General features: G+C 33.3%; 1 protein-coding gene across 9 annotated transcripts in view; it reads right to left on the reverse strand.

The window, feature by feature from the left end:
• Positions 1 to 24,725, reverse strand: part of VPS13A (vacuolar protein sorting 13 homolog A) — a 233,962-nt gene that overhangs the window by 198,143 nt on the left and 11,094 nt on the right. For all 9 annotated transcript variants that reach the window (XR_011431384.1, XR_011431387.1, XR_011431386.1 and 6 more), the window contains 8 exons: positions 20,241 to 20,284; positions 18,349 to 18,391; positions 13,886 to 13,981; positions 13,508 to 13,609; positions 4,129 to 4,238; positions 3,372 to 3,431; positions 1,513 to 1,572; positions 1,237 to 1,317 (listed from right to left, as the gene is read on the reverse strand). Coding sequence is in view for 5 of the 9 variants with exons in the window: in XM_023627180.2 (XP_023482948.2) it covers positions 1,237 to 1,317; positions 1,513 to 1,572; positions 3,372 to 3,431; positions 4,129 to 4,238; positions 13,508 to 13,609; positions 13,886 to 13,981; positions 18,349 to 18,391; positions 20,241 to 20,284 (596 nt within the window). In the remaining 4 variants the exon portion in view is untranslated. The remainder of the gene's footprint in view (positions 1 to 1,236; positions 1,318 to 1,512; positions 1,573 to 3,371; positions 3,432 to 4,128; positions 4,239 to 13,507; positions 13,610 to 13,885; positions 13,982 to 18,348; positions 18,392 to 20,240; positions 20,285 to 24,725) is intronic.

Below are 24,725 nucleotides of genomic sequence, written 5' to 3' on the forward strand. Positions count from 1 at the left end.
CATCCAATTCAACAGCCAAAAAAACAATTAAAAAATGGGCAGAGGATCTAAATAGACATTTTTCCAAAGGAGACATACAGATGGACAACAAATACATGAAAAGATGCTCAACATCACTAATCATCCACAAATTAAACCACAAAGAGATATCACCTCACGTCTATTAGAACAGCTAGTATCAGAAAGACAAGAAATAAGAAGTGTTGGCAAGGATGTGGAGAAAAGGGAATCCTCAAACACTGCTGATGGGAATAGAAACTGGTATAGCCACTCTAAAAAAACAGTATGGAGATTCCGCAAAAAATTAAAAACAGACTACCATATGATCCAGCAATTCCACTTCCAGGTATTTATCCAAAGAAAATAAAAACGGTAACTTGAGAAAATACATTCACCCCCATGTTCACTGCAGCATTATTTACAATAGACAAGATATGGAAATAACCTAAATGTCCGTCAATGGATGACAGATAAAGAAAATATGGTGTATATATATACAATGAGATATTAATCAGTCATAAAGAGCAAGGAAATCTTCCCATTTGTGACAACATGGATGGACCCTGAGAGCATTATGCTAAATGATATAAGTCAGACAAAGAAAGACAAATACTATATGATCTCACTTATATGTGGAATCTTAAAAAAAAAAAAAACCAAGCCCATAGATACAGAGAACAGACTGGTGGTTGCCAGACGCAGGGGATGGGGATGGGCAAATGGGTGAAAGGAGTCAAAAGGTACAAACTTCCAGTTATAAAGTAAGTACGTCATGGGGATGTAATGTATAGTATGGAAACGACAGTTAACAATACTGTACTGCATATTTGAAAGTTGCTGAGAGAGTAAATCTTAAAAAGTTCTTATCACAAGAAACAAGAAAAAATAATTCAGTAACTATCTATCATGACAGACGTTAAATAAAATACACTTATTGTGGTGATCATTTCATAATATATACAAATATTGAATCATGTTGTACACCTGAAACTAACATAATATTGCTTGTCAATTAAACAAACAAACAAAAAGATATACGTGTATGAGTTTACCTGTTTGTGTACAGGCACACATATATTCACCTATTTTTGTAAATTCTGCTGATGGATTTTGCCTAGAAAAAGAAGACCACTGACTACAGTATGTTAGATAAATGACAATGAATAAAACCTTATGCAAGATCTGATACCAACAAATATGTACACATATATATACACATAAAAAAAATTTACTTACCAATGATTCCTCATAATCATTAAGATAAAACATCTGAGACTCCACATTCCAATAGGCAAAAAGGTTATCCAATCGGATTAACTGAAAATAAATCAAATTATTATATGTCTTGTTTTCTTTGAAGGATCTTTAACATTTGCTATCTTAAGAAGTCTCAAATAAAACAGAGTTAAGTAAACACAATTCACATAAATCCTTATGTATACATTACCATTTGCCTTTCTAAAAGTCTCTTGTCAAGTCCATGGGTTGACAAAATATATTTGTTTATTTTACCTTACGAAATAGTTTCTCAGTTTCATCATGTAAATCTGGAACCCAGTATTGATCAGTGGTCTGAAAAGAAAAAAAAAAATTAAAAAGGCAGGAAAAATGTCATTTACATATGAAATGGCACTGATTAATCATATCTATCATACCCTAGACCAATTTCCCATGAAAATGTCCCTGAAAATATAACATTCAGTCAAAGAATATTAACTGACCACAAGGAAGTCTCTGCTTTCAAGGAGCTCACTGTCGGTTCAAAAAGCAAACAAGTAAATGAGCAATTAAAAACAGGTAAGTGCCACAATAGAGGTTACATACATAGTACTCTGGGAGAACATGGTAGGAGCCTAAACTCAGTGGTGTGCTGGAGAACATGATGTCTAACTTAATATATGATGGTAATTTCTATTCCAAAATTACAGATTCTAAGGTCAATAGGGAATATGATTCAGAGAAGGAAGATATCCAAATATATGATATGTTCAGGAAACTGAAGTAGCCCAATATGGCCAGAGAATATAATACAAGACAAAGAAAAGAGGTGAAACCAGATATGTTACCCGGGGTCAGGTTAAAAAGGGATTACAAACTATTTTAAGACAAAACTATGGACTTTATTCTAAAAGCAAGGAAAAGCCACTGAGGGCAATAAAGTGATCAGATGCTTATTTTACAAAGAAGGTTTTCATTTTTTGTAGAGAACTGAATGGAGAACAGTGGTTCTCAAACTTTAGCATGCATTAGGATCATCTGAAGGGCACTTAAAAGCATAGATGGCTGGACCCCAACCTGAGTTTCTAATTGAATAGGTCTGGGCTAGGGGACAAGTTTCCAAGGACCTCCAAAGGTGACGGTTAAAACCAGGGCTGTCACAGTTACCAAGACCTTCACATTGCCAACTCCAATGGCTAATTCTCCATCCTTACTTTTCAACCTACCAGCAGCACTTAACAGTTTGCCCCACCCAACTTTACTGAAGTCATTAAATAACTTCATTGGCTTTCCTTCTTTCTGTTTTTTTTTTTTGCTTGCAGTGGATCAATGTTTTAAAAAGAAATCATACACAAAAATCCAATGGATATAACAAAAAAGCATGTACTGAAATACTAGACAGCATGAATTGAATCTCACGTAGCAACACAGATAAATGTCAAAATCATTATGAAGAGAGAAAGAGAACTTATAGAAGAATCATACAAAATATTTATGTTAACTTTTAAAAATCTACCAAATATTATACATTTTAATGATACATGATATAAAAGTTTAAAAACTTAGATGTTTATCTCTGGGGTGGGAAAAGAGAACAAAATGGATTTAAACTTACTTTATAACAGTACATTCTTTGAAAGTACTTAAAACTTAAACCAAATGACAAATTCAACAACTGTCCATTGTGCATGCAAGCAAATGTTTCATAATCCTCTATGTGTTCTTATACTTTTAAAATTCTTCAATTTGAAAAATTATACAGGAAGAAAGTATGCCACAATAAAGGTGGTGAGGAAACGGGTGATTTATTTATTTATGCTATTAATGACCTATCAAAGTTTCTGAAATGAACAGTTATTACTTTTATTTTGTCTTTACTCATTTAAAACTCAGAAATGGATTTTTTAAGCAAAAAAAAGTATCAAATATAACAATCAGCAAAATAGTGTCTCATATTTTAAACTAAATTTGATAACCATTTTTTGAAAGGTGAAACTTTCAAAACTACCTATCCTCAATTCGAATCCAGTCTACACACTTTTTATACCAATTCTACATAAACATATATTTCTGATGCTGGCATACTGAATAGGAATTAGTAGTTTGATTAACTTTACTGCACAATTAAATATTTAAACTTTTAAACAAAGTACCTGCATGCTGAGATTTTGAAGGGAAATACCAAATGACAGTGGTTTGTCCCGATTTGTGATCTAAAGAGGAAAGAGTAAATTTTACTCAGATTTTTAGTAGTTGGACAAAATTCACTTTACAGAAAAAGTTCACTTTCTGGGAAGTACGCTATTCCAAACGTTCAAAAATATTTTACTACTTTCTGGAACAACTTTTATTCCTATATTTTTCCTAATACTAATTATAAAGTAGTAAGTATCAATGTATTAGTGTTATACAATAATAATACATCTGCATAATGTTTTTCAGTTTACAAAAACAAGACTTTAAACACTGACTGACCCTCACAACAGTGCTATGAGAAGCCAATAATTATGTGTTTTAGAGAGAACACATGATCTATCTGAGACCAAACAACTTAGTTAAGTCTGGCTCTACTGATTCCTCAACCAGTGCTCTTTCCAGGAGGTAAATATAGTCTAATTCAAAGGATTTCAAAAATACATAACTGCTAAATGCATAAATCCTACCTATCAAAGGTGATTATAATATAAGAAAGGCACTTTCCCTCATTATCTGACGTTTGAACATTTTACGAAAGTGTAATCAAGGCACTAAGGACTCAAATTACAACTATAATTATAGAAAAGAGAGATTGTCCTCTTCAGCTCTGTATCCCTCCACTTCCCAACATCTAACAGGTTGGCCACTACAGAGCAGATGTCAATAAACAGTAAAATATATATAAAAACTAGTGTCACCTATTAAAATACTTACATCATCTTCATAACGAACATGGATGCTGGAAATTTTCACTTGAAGATTTTTTATGATCTGAGTAATTAATTTTTCTGTAAAAGTGTCCTGTTTCTCCACCCGTTCTTTTTCTACAATTGCAAATATTTCTTTTTTAACTTGAATGAAAAATATACTCTATAAATATCCACATATCGAGGTAACATAAACATTACCTTGTTAAAGAAAAAAATCTGTATTTATAAACAGAACACTAAAAGCTTGTTTTCCAAAAGTCTTCCATACCAAAAGACTTTCAAAGGCAACTCAATGAATAGTTTTCAAAAGCTAGTTTCTTGTTCAATGAAATCAAAACCAATTATGTAGCATTTATTAGCATTAAATTTTATAACTTTCTCTGTTAACTACCTGAGTACACAAAAATATGGAAAACAATGAAGATTATTAGGTAAGAATTATAATAGGCTTAAATTAGAAAAGCCAGAAACAGCAGCAAAGAAGGAATCTCCCTTAAAATTAGTGATACCATCATAAGTGGTCTATGGTAATGATGTATAAAATAGTTGAATATGCTCCTCCCCCTGATGAATACAAAATAGAAGCTATAAGACCCTTTCCCTCTATCCTTTCAAGCAAAGATGAAGTTCATCATTTGTTTCATTTTCTAAAAACAATATTGACTATCTCCAGTTTCAATACTTCCCAGGGAAACAGAAAAAGTAAAGAATTGAGCTTCCTCATTTCTTTTTTAATAGGCCTTTGATAACTACTAGTTACTACTCCTTTTTCCCCCAACTTGAAAATGCCAATGAAAGCTATCTCTTGTCCTATTTCTAGTCCTGTTCCACCTGTATATATATATTATCTATCTTCTCCTCTAATGACTTACTACTCCTCCCTAACTCAGCTGGCCCAGAAGGCCTTAGATAAAGAAAAGTTGATGAAGATATCATATGAGCATCAAATGCAAGTGATATCAAATGCAACAGACACAAGCGAATATATGTGAATATAAAAGAACTTTGGAATTAATAAGCAGATAGCAGAATATAAATTCAGAATATAAGCTCTTTGAAGACAGGGCTTTTTATTTTAATCTTTGAATCCCACCACTACCTAACAAAATCCTTTACTCTATAAATGTATTCAGTCATTCAATTAAATGCTAAATCTTTCTTTCCCTATTGACTAGTTTCCTGCTGACTTCCTTATCCAGCTCGGATTCCATAATATATTATTTCATCAACCCTTTAAACTCTTTTGCTCTTTTTTCTCATGTTCCTCTGTCAATAAAACTCTAACCCTGAATAAAACCAACTATCTACTTTTTATATAAACATGCCTATGCCTTGCCAGGTGAGTACTAGAGGAGAACATCACAACAGTACAGATTGGAATTACTGTAAATTAGTCATCACCAACTTCAACTAACCAACAACCTTATTACACTTCTCCAGTCAACTTGTTCACAGTCTCCAGAATAACTATTTCAAAATTCTTTTTGATTCTCCTCAAAAGTCCAACAACTCTTCCACTGCTCTCTTTACTCTTAGCAGATCACCTTGCCTCCAACTTTGGAAGAAACAGAAGCTCCTTGTCTGAAATCATAAATCAATAAAAATAGCTATTTCTAAGGTGACCAATGACGTCTACATGTCATAAATAAAATGACTGTTTCATAATCCTCAATTTACCTGATATCTCAGCAGGATCTGATACATTCTTTGCTTCCCAAAACATTGTTTTCCCATGGAATCACAATCTCCAAATGTCCTCCTACTTATCTAACCATTCCTTTTTGATCGTTTTCTGTTTTCCTCCTCTATACAATCATTAAATGTTGGATTTCCTTAGGGCTCAGACCACGGATTTTTTTCTCATTCCATACCGCTGTTACAGGGAATCTCATCCACATCTTGTAGCCTGAACTATCAGTCTAATGCTGGTAACTCTGAGAAATCCCAAGCCCAAAAGAAAGAGTACAGGAGAAAGAACAGATAAGAGAGATCTTCAAAAGTTCAGAAGCTGGAAAGAAGATGGCCTTAGCCGATGTACCAGAGAGAAAGAAACGCAATCTTAAATGCCCATAGATGGAGATGCCAATAAAACACAAGATGAATCAAAAAACAGAACCCTGGAAAGATTCAGGAACTGGGGTAAATGGCAAAGAGGAAGGATGGTGGAGGGACCGGGTGATGATACAGGGATTGGTTTAAAGTCTGTGTAATGAGCAGTTGGACTTCTATGTACCCTCCCTACCCCAGTCCACACAGCCAATCAACTATCCCTTTCCCACTCTAGTGAGAAGCAAGGGTTTATTCTGGACAAAATGAACCTGACAGGCTAAAGACTCCAAAACCACGTACATGAAGGTACAGGGAGATCCATCTACCAGAAACAGACACATTAAGTAAAAGTTCTACATAATAAACAATCACACCTACATCCACCTACTATTACCAAGCTAATAAAGTTGTGCCAGGAAACATATGTAATCAGAGTAGACTATTTGGCTCAGGAGTAAACATTCATATACGGCCATGATAACATAAACAACGAATACTGATTTAACTAAAAATCTAACTCTATTAGGAAGATGGAAAATTAGGGTCGGTCTTCATAGTCCATAGAAGGAAGCTTATACATATACATATACAAATGGTGTATAAACATAATACATCAAATAGAAGAAGAGTACTCATCTTATGTAGCAATATGGAGATAAACACAAACACACGTTAAAAACTTGAAAGTAGATCTGCAGGGAGCAGGGTGAGGGGCTAAGCCAGGAGACAGTTTTTTTTTCCTTTAATTATGGGTCCTATACTACTGTTTAACTTTTAAAGCTATGTATATGTATTATCTTGATAAAATAAAAATAATTTTTAAAAGGAAAAAGTCTAGGAGACTTAAGAAAGAGAAGACTGGAAGAGAGGAGGATTCTGGGGAAAATGGCAGAGTAGAAAACACCAGGAAGCTGTCTTCTCATGTAGACACAACAGCACAGGCAGAAGCTGCCTAATGTAAGTATTTCAGAACTCTGGAGTCTATTGAAGGCTTGCAACTTCAAGAGGAAGGCTTAGAAAGTAAATTGCAATTAATTTATATAAATTCCAGCTCTTAGCACAGCAGCAGCTACCCCTCCCCTGCCCCCAGGCTCATGGCAGGCAGCTATGCACTTCTTCCTAGAGCAGCTTGCACACAACTTGCTGGAGTCAAGGTGAGCACAAGGGACCCTATCCTCTGAATATCTGGAGGTCTGTGCTCTAATTGCTTACCGCCGCTTCTGATCACAGAAGTGCAAAGAGAAAAGTGGACATTGTTTTTGTACCATCCCCCATTGTTGCAAGCCCCTCATCCTCCAGCTCAAGTGACATCCAGGGAATTTAAAGGGCCAGTATCTAGTTTTTTCTGCCCCCTTCATTGTTATCTTCTTGCCCTTTCGGGAGCAAAACATTAAGGCTAGGACATTCAAAAGCAACTGCACATATGGGGAAAACTAGAATGTGACCACACATGTTCAGGGAAAGGCACAGGCTAAGAAAAGATCTGAGAAGACCTTAAGTTTATATCTCAGGCTGATCCTTGGCACAGAGACATCCTACAATAATCAAAAAATAATAATAAACACAAGCAGTAACAAAAAAACAGAAAACCATGGGGAGGGGAGAGAATTTGATTTCCACAGACACCACATTGTTAGATTCAAATGTCCAGTTTCCAGTGAAAACTCACAAGGTACACAAAGAAACAGGAAAAGTACGGTCCTTCAAAGGGAAAACATAAATCAACAAAAACTATCCCTGAAAAAGACCTGACAACAAATCTACTAGACAAATCTTAAAACAACTGTTGAATAGATGCTCAAAGAACTAAAGAAAGACGTGGAGAAAGTAAAGAAAACAATGTATGAACAAATGGAAATATCTATAAAGAGATAGAATACCTAAAAAGAAACCAAACAGAAATTCTGGAACTGAAAAGTACAACAACTAAAAGGAAAAATTCACCAGATGAAGATTCAAAGGCAGATTTCAACGGGCAGAAGAATCAGTGAACTTGAAGATAGAACAATGGAAATTATCAAGTCTAAGGAACAGAAAGAAAAAACATTGAAGAAAAGTGAACAGAGCCTAAGGAACCCACAGGACACCAACAAGCAGACCAACATACACACTGTAGGAGTCCCAGCAGGAGAAAAGAGAGAGAAAGGGGCAGACAGAATATTTTAATAAATAAGAGCTGAAAACTTCCCAAATTTGAAGACAGATATAATTACACATATTTAAGAAGCTCAAGAACCTCCAGGTAAGCAGAACTCAAACAAATCCACATCGACACACATTATAACCAAATGTTCAAAAGCCAAAAATAAACAGAGAATCTTGAAAGCAGCGAGAGGGAAGCTACTTATCACATACAAGGGATCCTTAAAAAGATTTTGAGCGGATTTGTCAACAGAAACATTGAAGGCCAAAAGGCAGTGGGTTAATATATTTAAAGTGCTAAAAGAAAAAAAATCAAGAACGAACGCTATATCCAGAAAAATTGTCCTTCAAGAGTGAGGGAAAAATGAAGACATTCCAAAATAAACAAAAGCTCAGAACATGTGTTACCAGCAGACCCACCCTCTGACACATGACGACGGGGGGTAAAATAAGGTGAAAATAAGAGGGCAGGGTGAAATAAGAGGACACTACCCAGTAACTAGAAGCCATATGAAAAAATAAAGACCCCAACAAAAGATAATACATGAGCAATTTAAAAAGCTAATATTATTGTGACAATGGTTTGTAACTCTACTTTTTGTTTTCTACAGGATTTGAGAAACTAATATATTTATAAAAAAATTCTTAGCCTAAAAGCTAGTATTATGGTAACTGCTTTGTAACTGCACATGCTGTTTTCTACACAATTTAAGAGACAAATGTATTTAAAAGAATTATTAGTTTGTTTTGGCAACACAATATATAAAGATGTAATTCTGTGACATCAGCAACTGAAAGAGTTAGGGACAGGGCTGTAAAAAAACAGTTACTGTATGTTATTGAAGTGAAGCTGGTATAACTTCAAAGTAGAGTGTTGTAACTTTAGGATGTTAAATGTAACCCCATGACAACCACAAAGAAAATAGCTATAGAATATACACAAAAGGAAATGAGCAAGGAATTTCAAAACTTCTCTACAAAAAAATCAACTGAATCAAAAAAACAACAGTAATACAGTGATTGAGGGACAAAAAAATATGGTGAGGCATATAGTAAACAAACAGCAAAATGACAGAAATCTCTCCTTAGCAGTAATTATTTTAATGTAAACAGACTAAACACGTCAGTCAAAAGACAGAGATTAGTAGAATGGATAAAAACACATGATCCAATTACATGCTAGCTATAAGACACTCACTTTAGATCCAAAGACACGACCAGACTGAAAGTGAAAGGATGGAAAAAGATATTCTATGCAAATAGTAACCAAAAGAGAGTACTGGTGGCTATATCATCAGACAAGACAAACTAGAAATAAAAGAAGGTATAAGAAATAAAAAAGGACATTATATATTAATAAAAGGTTCAATACAGCAAGAAGATATAACATTATAAATAATTATGCACCTAATGACAAACCAGCAATATATATGAAGCAAAACTGATAAAATTGAAGGGAGAAACAGACTGCTTTATAATAATACTTGGGAGACTTGAATATACCACTCTCAATAATGGATAAAACAACCAGACAGAAGATAAGTAAGGAAATAGAGGACTTACACAACACAATAAACCAAATGGATGTAACACACATATATAGAACACTCTACCCAACAATGCCAGCGAACACATTCTCCTCAAGTGCACATGGGACATTTTCCATGACAGACCACACGAGGACACAAATTGAAGTCTCAATAGATTTTCTTTCTTCTTTTTTGCTTTTCTTTTTATAAGATTTTATTTTTCCTTTTTCTCTCAAAGCCCCCTGGTACATAGTTGTGTATTTTTAGTTGTGGGTCCTTCTAGTCACGGCATGTGGGATGCCACCTCAGCATGGCTTGACGAGCAGTGCCATGTCCACGCCCAGGATTTGAACCGACCAAACCCTGGGCTGCAGAAGGAGAGCGCACAAACTTGGCCACAGGGCCAGCTCCTCAAGAGACTTTAAAAAAAGGTATCATGCAAAGTATCATCTCTGACCACAACAGGATAAAATTAGAAATCAATAACAGAAGTAAAATTGGAAAATTCACAAATTTGTGGAAATCAAACATTCTTAAAACAACCAATGGACAAAGAAGAAATCATAAGGGAAATTACAAAATACTTAGAGATGAACGAAAATAAAAACACAACATACTAAAATTAATAGGACACAGAAATAAATATTAAGGGAAAAATTTATAGCTATAAAAAATAAGAAAGATCGGGCTGGCCCCGTGGCCGAGTGGTTAAGTTCGCGTGCTCCGCTGCAGGCGGCCCGGTGTTTCATTGGTTCGAATCCTGGGCGCGGACATGCCACATGCCACAACTAGAAGGACCCACAACGAAGAATATACAACTATGTACCAGGGGGCTTTGGGGAGAAAAAGAAAAAATAAATAAAATCTTTAAAAAAATAAATAAATAAAAATAAGAAAGATCTCAAAACAACCTAACTTTAGAAAACTTAAACAAACAGAAAAAGAACAAACTAAACCCAAAGCTGGCAGAAGGAAGGAAATAATAAAGATTAGAGCATAGATAAACTAAATAAAGAATAGAAAACCAATAGAGAAAAATCAACGAAACCAAAAGCTGGGTTTTTGAAAAGGTCAACAAAATCAAAAATACCTAGATGGACTAAGAAAAACAAGGTAAGTCTCAAATTACTAAAATCACAAATGAGAGTGGGAACATTACCACCAATTCTACAGAACTAAAAAGGATTATGAGAGAGTACTGTAAACAATTGTATGCTAACAAATTGGATTAACCAGATGAAATGGACAAATTCTCAGAAACACAAAACCTACCAAGACAAAAATCACAAAGAAATAGAAAATCTGAATAGACATATAACTAGGAAGATTGAATCAGTAATCAAAATTCTCCCAGTAAATAAAAGCCTGGGACATGATGGCTTCACTAGCGAATTCTACCAAACAATTAGAAGACAATACCAATCCTCCTCAAACTCTTTCCAAATTCTGAAGAGAAGAGAATACTTCCCAACTCAATCTATGAGGTCAGCAATAATCTGATACCAAAGCCACACAAAGACACCAAAAGAAAACTACAGATCAAAATGGATCAAAGATTTAAATCTAAGACCTAAAAACTATAATAAACTCTTAGAAGAAAACGTTGGGCAAACGCTGCAGACAGTGGATTTGGCAATGATTTCTTGCACATGACATCAAAGGCACAGGCAACAAAAGAAAAAGTAGACAAAATGGACTTCATGAAAATTAAAAAATTTTGTCCATCATAGGACACTATCAACAGAGTAAAGAGACTACCCATAGAATGGGAGAAAATTTGCAAATAATATATCTAATATGGGTTAACATCCAGAATTTATAAAGAACTCCTATCACTCCAACAACAAAAAACCAAATTGACTAAAAGATGGGCAAAAGATTTGAACAGACATTTCTCCAAAGAAGATATACAAATGGCCAATAAACACATGAAAAGATGCTGAAATATGAATCACTAGCGAAATGCAAATGAAAACTACATGAGTTACACTTCACTGCCATTAGGCTGCTACTATCAAAAAAACAGAAAGTAACAAATGTTGGCTAAGATGTGAAGGAACTGGAACCCTTCTGAACTGTTGGTGGGAACACAATATGGTGCAAGTCCCTATGGAAAACAGTACAGCGATTCCTCAAAAAATTAAAAATATAGTAGAATTACCATATGATTCAGCAATTTTTCTTCTGGGTGTATACCCCCCCAAAATTGAAAGCAGTGTCTCAAAGGGATATGTGTACACCCGTGTTCAGAGCAGCATTATTCACAATAGCTAAAGCATAGAAGCTACCCAATTCTCCCTTGATAAATGAAGGGATAAGCAAAATTTGGTGTATTTGCAATACGGAATATTATTCAGTCTTAAAAAAGAAATTCTAATATATGGTACAACATGGATGAACCTTGACGACATGATGCTAAATGAAATGAACCAGTCAGGAAAAGACAAGTACTGTAGGATTCCACTTACGTGAGTAGTCAAAATCTTAGAAAGTAGAATGGCAGTTTCCAGGGAGTAGGTGTAAAGTGGGAGGAATGGATGAGTTATTGTTTAATGGCTATAAAGTCTCAATTTCTAAGATGAAAAGAGAGAAGGAGATGGATGGTGGTGATGGCTGCACAACATTACAAATCTATTTAATAACACTCAACTATACACTTAAAATGATTAAGATGGTAAATTTCATGTGTATGCCACAATAAGAAATTTTTTTAATAAAAACAGGGATTGTGTGTAGGGATAAATGACTACAGAGGATACGAAAGAACTGTGACAAAAATGAAAAAATAATTACAAGAAGTGTTGCCACGCACAATGAATTGGTTAAATCTCCTTTAATGTTTTTAACCTGTTTCTCAAAAGGTAAAATGTTTATTATTGGATTTTATTTTTTAATTTAAAAAACCAATGCATGGCAAGGCTAGTGAAGTCAGTACATACATGTATTTTTTAAGATGCTTAGCTATTAAATGAAGGATAGAGGAACAGAAGATAAACAGATGAACAGCTTAGGTTAGGAAGACGATATTATGTTTGAAGATAAGAGAGGTTACAGTATTTCACATGCTAAGGAAAAAGATTCACTAGAGGGAGAAGTTAGTTAGACTACAAAAAGCAGCTGGTGATGGTGGCCACAGCACAAGTGGACAGCGATTAGATTTCTGCAGGACATCTCTTACACTGACAAAAGAAAGGGTTGAAGTAATGCACCATTTTTGGTCTTGGTTGAAAGCAAAGGATGTGAAGCCAGGGAGAAAAGAGATTTGAGAAAATAGAAATAGACTGAGGGAATGGGTATCTGCAGAAAGTGAAAAACTGATATAAGGGGGATAAAAAAAAGCTAGAAAGGTAAGAGAATATACTTGATGAAATTAATTACTATAAATAAAAACTAATCTTACTCATAAACTAGGTATATTATTTGCCCCAAAGTAAATTTCTGCAAGGTAAAGTTTCTGTCACTATGACAAAACATACAAACCACATTAAAATTCCCCATGTAATAAGAGTCTCTCATATTTGTTAAGTAATCTCAGTGCCTCCAGAGAAAAATAATATTCAAATATTATATATATTGATATATATTTATACGTTATAAATATTGATAAATATTTAGGTCTTTTCCACTTTTTTTATTACCATTCTTATCTATTGTTTTCTTTACCTTGATCAGCTACTTTTTGTTTTGCTTCTTCTATTCTATTTAGTTCCCGTTGCTTTGCTTCTAAGAGTTGTTTTTCTTCTTTTAAAGCATCATATTTTATTTCTACAGGAAGCATAAAAAGGAAGAATCTTAATTACCTTCAATTAAAATCCACTCGTTCCAAAACATATCCTTGAAAATAATCACTAACTCAAAGTCTACAAAAATTTACAGTAAAGTCCAATTTAATTTGAATTACCAAATAACAAGTTTAAATATAAAAATATCTCAAAAACTTCCCCAAAAGTATTTTGAACAAATATAATTATCAAATATAAAGATTTTTTTCCATGCACAAAAAAGAGCAATTCAAATTACAATGTTTAAAATTTGACTTACTAGAAGAAGGCACTATGAGTAAATAAATGTCTTCCAATACAGCTTCAACTGGTTGAGTATAAAGGTTTTTCCATGGAATTACAAGATTAAGAATACCTACATGAAAAAAAAAAGACAAAAATATTATTCATTCAACCTACAGCTACTGTCAGCCCATTTCCTGTCAGACGTGAAAAGAGATAAAGTGGCCTTTGACCTTACGAACTCAGTCACTTTACAGAAAGCTATTCTACAACCAAAAACAACAAGCCTTTGTTGTCATGATTTGAAATTATCTGTACTAGTATTGTTGGAAAATCTACCTGATATTCTTGGAAAATCTACCTGATATTCTAAATATTTACAAGTTTCTATTCATGGTGATTTGTGTCAAAAATATACCAATATTTTTCCATTAATCAACAATCCTTGATATTATAACTTTGAATTTCCCCAATTCTTACTCTAACTCCCTATAAGTATTTTTCTTACACTTTAAAAAAGCAGATTATACACTTTATGTAAGTGTACATATGTGCACTTTTCACATACAGAGATTATATATATACACACACATATATATAGTAATATAAGTGTATGATTTTCACCATAAGTGTATATATGCACAAAGTTCTACGCTAATAATCAAGGATCATGGGCAATATTAGAAAATTATTCAAACTAATGAAAATGTTTATCACAATCCAATAACAAAGTATTTTAAAAAGCATTAGATTTCTTGAACTAAAAAATACTATGTAAGAGGTTCATCATACCATTTAGTTTGGTGCATTTAGAAAATTTTCATAATAAAAAGTTTTAAAATTTTTTACAAAGTATGAGTCTCTAGATTTAGAAATAATTGTCCTGATTGAGGAAGGCAAAAATTACTAAATACACTATTACTGCATTAAGTGGTTAGTAATTTGGGAAAGGAAAAAAATATCTACTTAGATCTATCTCATTACATAACCCAAAAATGGGTATCTCAAAAAACTCCAAAATGAGAAAAAGATTTAATCATACAATGTCTATCCAGAGAAAAACAAACTATCTGATTTCTAAAAGAGAGATAACTTTCTAAGTTTTAGAATCAGAGAAGATAGTGACCATGTCAAATTTATGTACACTCCAAAATATAACCAAAATGAAATGAGCAGATTGACAAAACAAGTGTGCCAAATTTGACATAGTGAATTTATTTATAAATGTACCAAGCAGAGCCAGCCCTGATGGCCTAGTGGTTAAAGTTTGGCGTTTTCCGCTTCAGTGGCCCGGGTTGAGTTCCTGGGCGGGGAACCACATCACTCATCTGTTAGGGGCTATGCTGTGGCGGCGGCTCACATAGAAGAACTAGGACTTAGAACTAAAATATACAACTACGTATTGGGGCTTTGGGGAAGAAAAAAAAAATGTACCAGACTGCTTACACACATAGACAAACATACACTAATAATCAAAAAAAGCAAAGGAACAAAAAGACAGAGAACAGTGACAAAATAGCATTAAGTAATCAAAGAAACACATATAAAATTAACAATGAAGCATTCTCACCACTAAATCTTTTTTTAAAAAAACCAAACTGTTTTTTATTCTCATTATAAAGTGCAGACTTCTCACAGAAAATTTGGAAAATTCAGAAAAATATGAACAAAGGCAATTCCAAAAATCTTCCACATGAAGACAACTACTTCTAAAATATGTGAGAACTTATATTTCATATGTATGTAATTCTGCATGCTAAATGAGGAAAACTTTCAAATATCAGTAAGATTAATAACACCCAATAATGGCGAGGGGACAATAAGTTTCTAAAACTGGTTATACCACTGTACCACTTATTTGGATATGTGTACTTCTTTCACTCAACAAACTGTTCTACTATATGCCAGGTATTGTGATAAGTGGTGAGGATACAATAAAAATTAAATCCACTTCTCAAGAACCTTATTGTCAAGTAGAAGGAAAAAAATAATAATGCTATTAAAGAATGACAGGTGCTATGATAGAGGTATGCAAACAACACCTTAAATGATTCTCAAAATTGTCTAGTATTTAGTGCAGTGTACTTTCCACTATGTTATATTAACAATGAAAATTACCTTACTATTATTTTTAAACATGGTCAGGCAAGAAAAAATAAGAAGGAAAGAAGGCAGGCTCTAAATGAAATCAAGTCTATCTATTCTTACATATTTTTGACTTTTCTTGAATTGATGTTAAATTTATATACACTGAAATACGATAATTATAAAATTCAATGATTTTTGGAAAAATTTTAAAAGCTACATTAAAATGTTTACTGTAATATTTTTATACCAGTGGAAATACCAGATTATTCTACAATGTCCAAATATGCATCCATTGGATTATTGCACTACCATAAGAAATAAATGAGGTCAAATTAACATAGATTATGAGAAATCTTTATTAAATGTTAACTTAAAAAATTGAACATAAAATCACACATATATCATGATTACAAGTAGTCAAAATGTATACATGTAAACAATCACATACAAATATGCAAAAATAAACATGTTAGTCACTAATCATCAGGGAAATGCAAATCAAAACTACAATGAGATATCACTTTACACCTGTCAGAGGGGCCATAACTATGAAGACAAAAAACAACACATGTTGGAGGGGATGTGGAGAAAAGGGAACCTTCATACACTGCTGGTGGGAATGCAAACTGGTGCAACCACTATGGAAAACAGTATGGAGATTTCTCAAAAAATTAAAAATGGAAATATCATATGACCCAGCCATCCCACTACTGGGTATTTATCCAAAGAACTTGAAATCAACAATTCAAACTTATGTACCCCTATATCCATTGCAGCACTACTCACAATAGCCAAGACATGGAAGCAACCCAAGTGCCATGGACTGATGAATGGATAAAGAAGATGTGGTGTATATACATACAATGGAATACTACGCAGCCATAAAATAAGACAAAATCATCCCATTTGCAACAACATGGATGGACCTTGAGGGTACGATGTTAAGTGAAATAAGCCCAACAGAGAAAGACAAATACCATATGATTTCACTCATATGTGGAAGATAAACAAACACATGGACAAAGAGAACAGATTAGTGGTTATCAGAGGGGAAAGGGGGTTGGGGGTGGGCACAAGGGGTAAAGGGGCACATATATATGGTGACTGACAAATAATAATGTACAAATGGGGCCAACCTGGTGACACAGTGGTTAAGTTTGCACGCTCTGCTGTGGTGGCCCGGGGCTTGCAGGTTCGGACCTGCATGGGTACAGACCTAGCACCACTCATCAAGCCACACTGTGGCAGCATCCCACATAAAATAGAGGAAGACTGGCACAGATGTCAGCTCAGCAACAATCTTCCTCGAGCAAAAAGAGCAAAACGGGCAACAGATGTTAGCTCAGGGCCAATCTTCCTCTCACACACACACACAAAACACAACAATAATGTACAAGTGAAATTTCACATTGTTATAAACTATTATGACCTTAAATAAATAAATAAACAAATAAATACGTTAGGGGGAAAAGTTAGGGGTGACATTTCTTCCCCTCTTATTTATGCTAAATTGGCTTTAAATTGAAGGGGGCAAGAGATAGAATTTGAGTCCCAGAAATGTCACATCATGAGAACTTTCTCTGGCACATGGTCTAACAGCAACTGTAAATGCACAAACCTGTGGCAACATCATCATGTAACTTACACAGGCTTTCAGAATACTTTGTTCCCCAAGTGACATCAACAACATTTATATAATGCTGCAACACTGTATAAATCGTACTATACAAACTAAGTAACAAAAATACTTCCAAGGGACAAATAATGATACTATCGTCTTGCACCATATTTAAACCAACAAAGTATAAACAATAGTTTAAACAATAAAGTTAATAACCCAACATAATTTAAGAAACCAAACATACATGTTTTTATTCAACATTTTAAAACATCATATTCCAATCAGTTTCTGCTCACCCAATTAACTTAAAATGTAAACTATGAACACCAGGGAAATAATACAATATTTCCTGCAAACCTAGAAAACTTCCAGAGCAGAAACTAGGTTTCCATTCGGTCCCTAGCCACACTGCCTGGATGATCCAAACCCTACTCCCTGTACCACACATCCACTGCCAATCAGAATACAGCAACATTAACTAGTGTCAGAAACCTATGAAACTGAGATAGTTATGCTCTATTAGATTTAATGCTTTGGCTCTCAATTAACTTATTTTTAACACCTAATAAAATGTATAATTTAAAATGTGTAATTTCATAAGTATTAGACAAGGGATATACAGACCACACAATATTTTTGCTATACAACTAGTATCTAACTAGAAGAAAACACATGATTATTTCCAATTAATGCTCAGAAACTTTAAAAACATCCCATTATAGAGATACTAGACATATTATTCTACTTGCATGTCCAGTAAGAAGGACATTCAAACAATAAACATAGCTTACCTATATGACCAACTTTAATTTTAAATGGCACATCAAGTTGACTCTACAAAAAAAACATGTAAAATATTAGTACACGAACAGTTCAACAAAATAGATAACTTTTTTCTTCCCAAAATTATTTAAAGGATTTAAGTTAACTTATACCTTCCCTTTACCTTCAACACTTATTTAAATTTATGTTTATAATTTCAATATTATTCTCAAAACCATAAAATTCAGGGAGATTGGTCCTTTTAAAATAAATAGGGGAAAGGTTCTACAGCAATACTAATCACTTAAGTTACCCATACCAGCATGACTACCGCTTTTACATTATTTGACAAAAAAAAGTGATAAATTCCACTGTTAGTTTATTCTTGTAAAAAGATTAAAACCCCATTTTGCAAATGAAAAAAAACAATTCTCAAAAACATTTCTCCCCATTCAATGGGGAAAAAGACAACTTTTTAAATAAATGGTGCTGGGAAAACTAGATACCCACTGCAAAAGAAAGAAGTTGGACTCGTACCTTATACAAAAATTAACTCAAAATGGACCAAAGTCCTAAACACAAGAACTAAAACTGAAACCCTCAAAAGAAAATATGTTAAAATCTTAACATGAGACTTGGCAATAATTTCTTGACTATCACATCAAAGGCACAGACAATAAAAGAAAAAATAGATGGATTCAATTTCTTCAGAATTAAAAACTTCTGTGCAGAGACACTATCAACAGAGGCATAAGGCAATCCACAAAATGGAGATTTGCAAATCACATATCTGGCAAAGGGAAATATCCAGAATACATAAACAACCACAACTCAATCAAAAACAAAACAAAACAAAACTCGAGTAAAAAGCAACATTTTTCAACAGACATCTCTCCAAGGAACATACACAAATGGCCAATGAGCACACGAAAAGTTGCTCAACTTCATTAGTCATTAGAGAAATGCTAAGAAAAGCCAAAATGAGATGCCATTTTATACCCATTACAATGGCTATTATCAAAAAACAGAAAATAAATGTTGGCAAGGATGTGGAGAAACTGGAATCCTCATGCATTGCTGATGTGATATAAAATGGCTCAACTGCTATGGAAAACAGTGTGGCAGTTCCTGAAAAGGCTAAATATAAAATTACCATATAATCCAGCAATTCCACTCCTAGATTTTTACCCACAGGAATTGAAACCACGAACTCAAATAGACATGTATATACCAATGCTTATAGCAGTGTTATTCACAAGAGCCAAAAGTCAAAAGTAACCCAAGTATCCATCAACAGATGAATGGATAAACAAAATGTGACATATACATACAGTGAAATATTATTCAGTCATAAAAAGGAATGATGTTCTGATACATGTTATACCATGGATAAACTTTGAAGGAATTATGCTAAGTGAAATAAGCCAGATACAAAATAAGGAACACAGCATGATTCCACTTATACGAGGTACAGAGAACAGGCAAATTCATTGAGACAGAAAGCAGATTAGAGGTTAGCAAGGTCTATGGAGAGAGGGAATGGGGAGTTATTTCTTAATGGTTACAGAGCTCCCTTTGGGGCTGGTTGCACAACATTGTGAATACAAGTAATGCCTGAATTGTACAGTTAAAAATGGTTAAAATGGTATTAAAAAAACTTGAAGACAATTGGGGAGATAACCATTTAAAATAAAAGCATACAGGAAAAAATAAATATTAAACATTTTTTAAATGGGAAAAATTATACTGTTTATGCTTTTAAGGAGAGTAAAAGTCCACTTTGCAAAATTCACATTTTACAGAAATTATTTTCAAAAAATTTTCTCCAACTTAAATAATAAATAAATAAATAAAGTAAACCCTGAAGAAGTCCATATAGCTAAATATACTAATATTACAAATTTTTATAGGGAAAACCTACCAGGGCATTTTCTTTAATTTCAAGATTCTTCAAGGCCACAGCTCCTAAAAAAAGTATTAAAAAATTAAAACTGAAATACTCAAATATTTTCCATTTTAAAGTTAAGTATACTTATTCTTAAACATCATTTTAAGGAAAAATAATTATAAGTAATGTACGTAACAGCAAACAGAATCCAACTATGATCTCATTAGCTCACCTTCATCCTTCAACTGAGTCTAAGATTCCATGTTTGACCACAACATCATTTACTGCAAGTTCTGACCTCTGCAGTTGTAGCTCAGTGTTAATGTATACAAACATTTAAATCAGAAGTATACAAACAATATGAATCTAGCAAGGTAGCATGATAAAAGAACAATATAAAATAAATTGAATTTAAATATATTTGCAATGAACAATTGGAAAGAAATTTTTAAAATCTAAAGTCAGCAAACTTGAAAATATAATAAACTTCCAAAACTGAAATGCAGAGAGAAAAACAAAAGAACAGAACATCCTAGAATTGCAATACAATTGTAAAAGCTGTAACATATACATAATAGGAATACCAGAAGGTGAAACAAAGGAGAGAAACAGAAAAAAACATTTAGAGTAATAATGGTTGAGAAATTTCTGAAATTAATGACAAAGACTCCAAACCATGGAACCAGGAAGCCCAGAGAACACCCAGCAGGAAAATACCAGAAAATCTACACCTAAGCATATCATAATCAAAATGTATTCAAAATTAAAGACAAAGAAAAATCTTGATTATGATCTAGAAACCCCACTTCTGAGTATATATCCAAAGGAAAAGAAAATAGGATATGGAAAAGATATTTGCACTCCCATGTTTACTGCAGCATTATTCACAATAGTCAAGATACAAAAACAATCTAAGTGTCTATCAACAGATAAATGGATAAAGAAGATATGGTGCATATATACATAAACACAATGGAATATTATTCAGCCATGAGAAAAAAGGAAATCCTGCCATTTGAGACAACATGGATGGACTGTGAGGGCATCATGCTTAGTGAAAAACGCCAGACAAAGAAAGACAAATAATGTATGATATCATTTATATGCAGAATTTTAAAAAGCTGAAGGTGAACTCATAGAAACAGAGTAGAATGGTGGTTATGAGGGGATGGGATGTAGGGGAATTGGGAAATACTGTTAAAGGGTACAAACTTGCAACTAGAAGATGAATAGTTCTGGAGATCTAACGTACAACCTAGTGATTATAGTCAACAATACTGTATTATATACTACAAAATTGCCAAGAAACTAGGTCTTAAATGTTCTCATCACAAAAAAGAAATGATAATTATGTGACGCAACAGAAATGTTAGCTAAAGCCATGGTGGTAATCATACTGTAATATACAAGTTATCAAATCAACATGGTGCATACCTTACACTTACACAATGTTATACATAAATTAGAACCAAAAAGAAAAATCTTGAAAGAAAGCAGAGAAACACACACACACAACAGAGGTAATAAAGTATAAGTGAACTGAAAAATTCACTAGAGAAAATCAAAAGCAGACTCAAACAAGCAAAAGAATGAATCAGTAAACTTGAAGACAGGTCATGTGAAAGTACAGAGTGAGCAGCAAAAGGAAAAAAGTGAAGAAAAGTGACGAGAGCCTAAGGGACTCAGGGACATCATTAAGTAGATCATGCATTATGGGAGTCCAAGAGGAAGGGAGAGAAAGGAGCAGAACAGCCAAAAACTTCCCAAATCTGAGGAAAGACATGGATATTTGAAGGCAAGAATTTCAATTCAACCAAGAAACATGTTAATCAAGGACAAAGAGAAATTAAAGGCAGCAAGAGAAAAGTCACTTGACATGTACACAGAATCTTCAATAAGATTATCAGCATATTTCTCTACAGAAACCTTGCAAGCCAGAAAACAGGGGATGACATATTTAAAGTGCTGCAAGAAAAAAAATGTCAACCAAGAACATCGTATCCAGCAAAATATGCCTACTTCAAAAACGAGGGAAAAATTAAGATATTCTCAGATAAACAAAAGCTGAGGGAATTCATTACCAGTAGACTTATTTTACAAAAATTTTAAAAGGAGTCCTTCAAGTTGAAAAGAACGAACACTATGCAGTAACTCAAAGCCATATGAAAATATAAAGTTCTCAGGAAAGGTAAATACATGGGCAAATATAAAAAGTAGTAGTATTATAATTTTACTTTGTAACTCCACTTCGTATTCTTTTACAAAATTTAAAAGACAAAAGAATAAAAAAAGTATAAGTCCATATTAATAGGTATATAATATATAAAGACATCATTTGTTACGTCAACAACAAAGTTGGAGAAGCAAGCTGAATAGGAGTACAGTTATTGTATGCATTTAATTAAACTGGTATCAGTTTAAAATATATTGTTATAACATTAAGATACATAATCCCTGCGGAACCACAAAGTAAGTATCTATAAAATATACACAAAAGGAAATAAGGAAATCAAAATGTCACCACAAAAAGAACTGAACAAAAAGGAAGGCAGTAAGGAGAAAAACAAAACAGAAAATATAAGACATACAGAAAATAACTAACAAAATGACAACTGTAAGTCCTTCCCTAACAGCAATTACTTTAAATGTAAATAGTTTAAATTCTCCAATCAAAAGACACAGATAGGCAGAGTGGATTAAAAAACAAAACAAAACAAAACAAAATCCCACTATATGCTGTCTACAAGACACTCACTTTAGCTCTAAGGACAGACATGGGTTAAAATCAAAAGGATGGAAAAAGATTCCCTAATGCAAATAATAACCAAAAGAAAGCAGAGAAGGCTATACTTAGATAAAATAGACTGTAAATCAAAAGCTGTTACAGGAAACAAAGCAGCACATTATACAATAATAAAAGGATGAATTCTCTAAGCAGATATAACAGTTGTAAACATAGATGCACCAAACATCAAAGCTCAAAAACATATGAATCAAACAATGACAGATGTGAAGAGAGAAATAGGTCGTTCTATGATAACAGTAGGAGGCTTCAATACATGACTTCACTAATGGATAGAACAACCAGATCGAAGATTAACAAGGAAATAGTCGAATTGAACTCAATGAATATATACAGAACACTCTACCCAACAACAGCAGAATACACAATTTTCTCAAGCGCAATGAGACATTCTTCAAAACAGGTCATATGTTAGGCAACAAAACAAATCTGAATACACTTTAAAAGACTGAAATCATAAAGATATCTTTTCTGATAACAATGGAATGAATTTAGAAATCAAGAGCAGAATGAAAACTGAAAAACCTAAAAATATGTGAAAATTAACACACAAACTAGCAATGAGTCAAAGAAGAAATCAAAAAGAAAAATTTAAAAACAAAAAAAATTAAAATTAAACGCAACATACCAAAACTTATGAGATGCAGCAAAAGAAGTCCTGGGAGGTAAATTTATGGCTGTAAATGTTTACATTAAAAAAGAAATACCTGAAATCAACAATGTAAATTTTCACCCTAAAGAAACTGAAATAGATGAACTAAACCCAAAGCTACCAGAAGGAATGAAATAATAAAGATTAGAACAGAGACAAGCAAAATAGAGAACAGAAAACCAATAGAGAAAACTGATGAAACCAAAAGCTGATTCTTCAAAACTATCAACAAAATTGACAAATCTTTAGCTAGGCTGACTAAGAAAAAAAGAGAAAAGAGTCAAGTAACTAAAGTCAGAAATGAAGGAAGGGATAGTAGCAGCAATTTTACAGAAATAAAAAAGATTATAAAGAGTACCATGAACAACTGTACATCAACAAATTGGATAACCTAGATGAAATGGATAAATTCTTAGAAACACACACCCTACCACTAATGAATCATGAAGAAATAAATAATCTGAACAGACGTATAATTAGTAAGGAGATTTCATAAGTAATCAAAAACCTCTCAAAAACAACAACAAAAACCCAGACCAGATCATTTCACTGGTGAATTCTACCAAATATTTAAAAGAGAATACCAATACTCCTCAAACTCCTGCAAAAAACTGAAGAAAAGGCAATACTTCCAAACTCAATCTACGAGGTCAGTATTAATCTGATACCAAAGCCAAAGAAAAGTACACACACAAGAAAACTACAGATCAATATCTCTGATGAACATTGATACAAAAATCCTCCACAAAATAGCAGCAAATAAAATTCAACAGCACAGGAAAAGGACTGTACACCATGACAACACAATTTATTCCTGGAATGGAAGGATGGTTCAATATATGAAAATCAATCAACGTAATACACCTTCTTAACAGAATGAAGGGAAAAAACCACATGATCATCTCAATTGGTAAAGAAAAAGCAGTCAAAAAAATCTCAAATCCTTTCGTGATAAAAAACACTCAACAAACTAAGAATAACAGGAAACCAGCTTAACATAATAAAGGCCATACATGAAAAGCCCACAATGAACATCGTTCTCAATGGTGAAACACAAATCTTT

The sequence above is a fragment of the Equus caballus genome, chromosome 23 (genome assembly GCF_041296265.1).
Source record: "Equus caballus isolate H_3958 breed thoroughbred chromosome 23, TB-T2T, whole genome shotgun sequence".
NCBI classification, from domain to species: domain Eukaryota; kingdom Metazoa; phylum Chordata; class Mammalia; order Perissodactyla; family Equidae; genus Equus; species Equus caballus.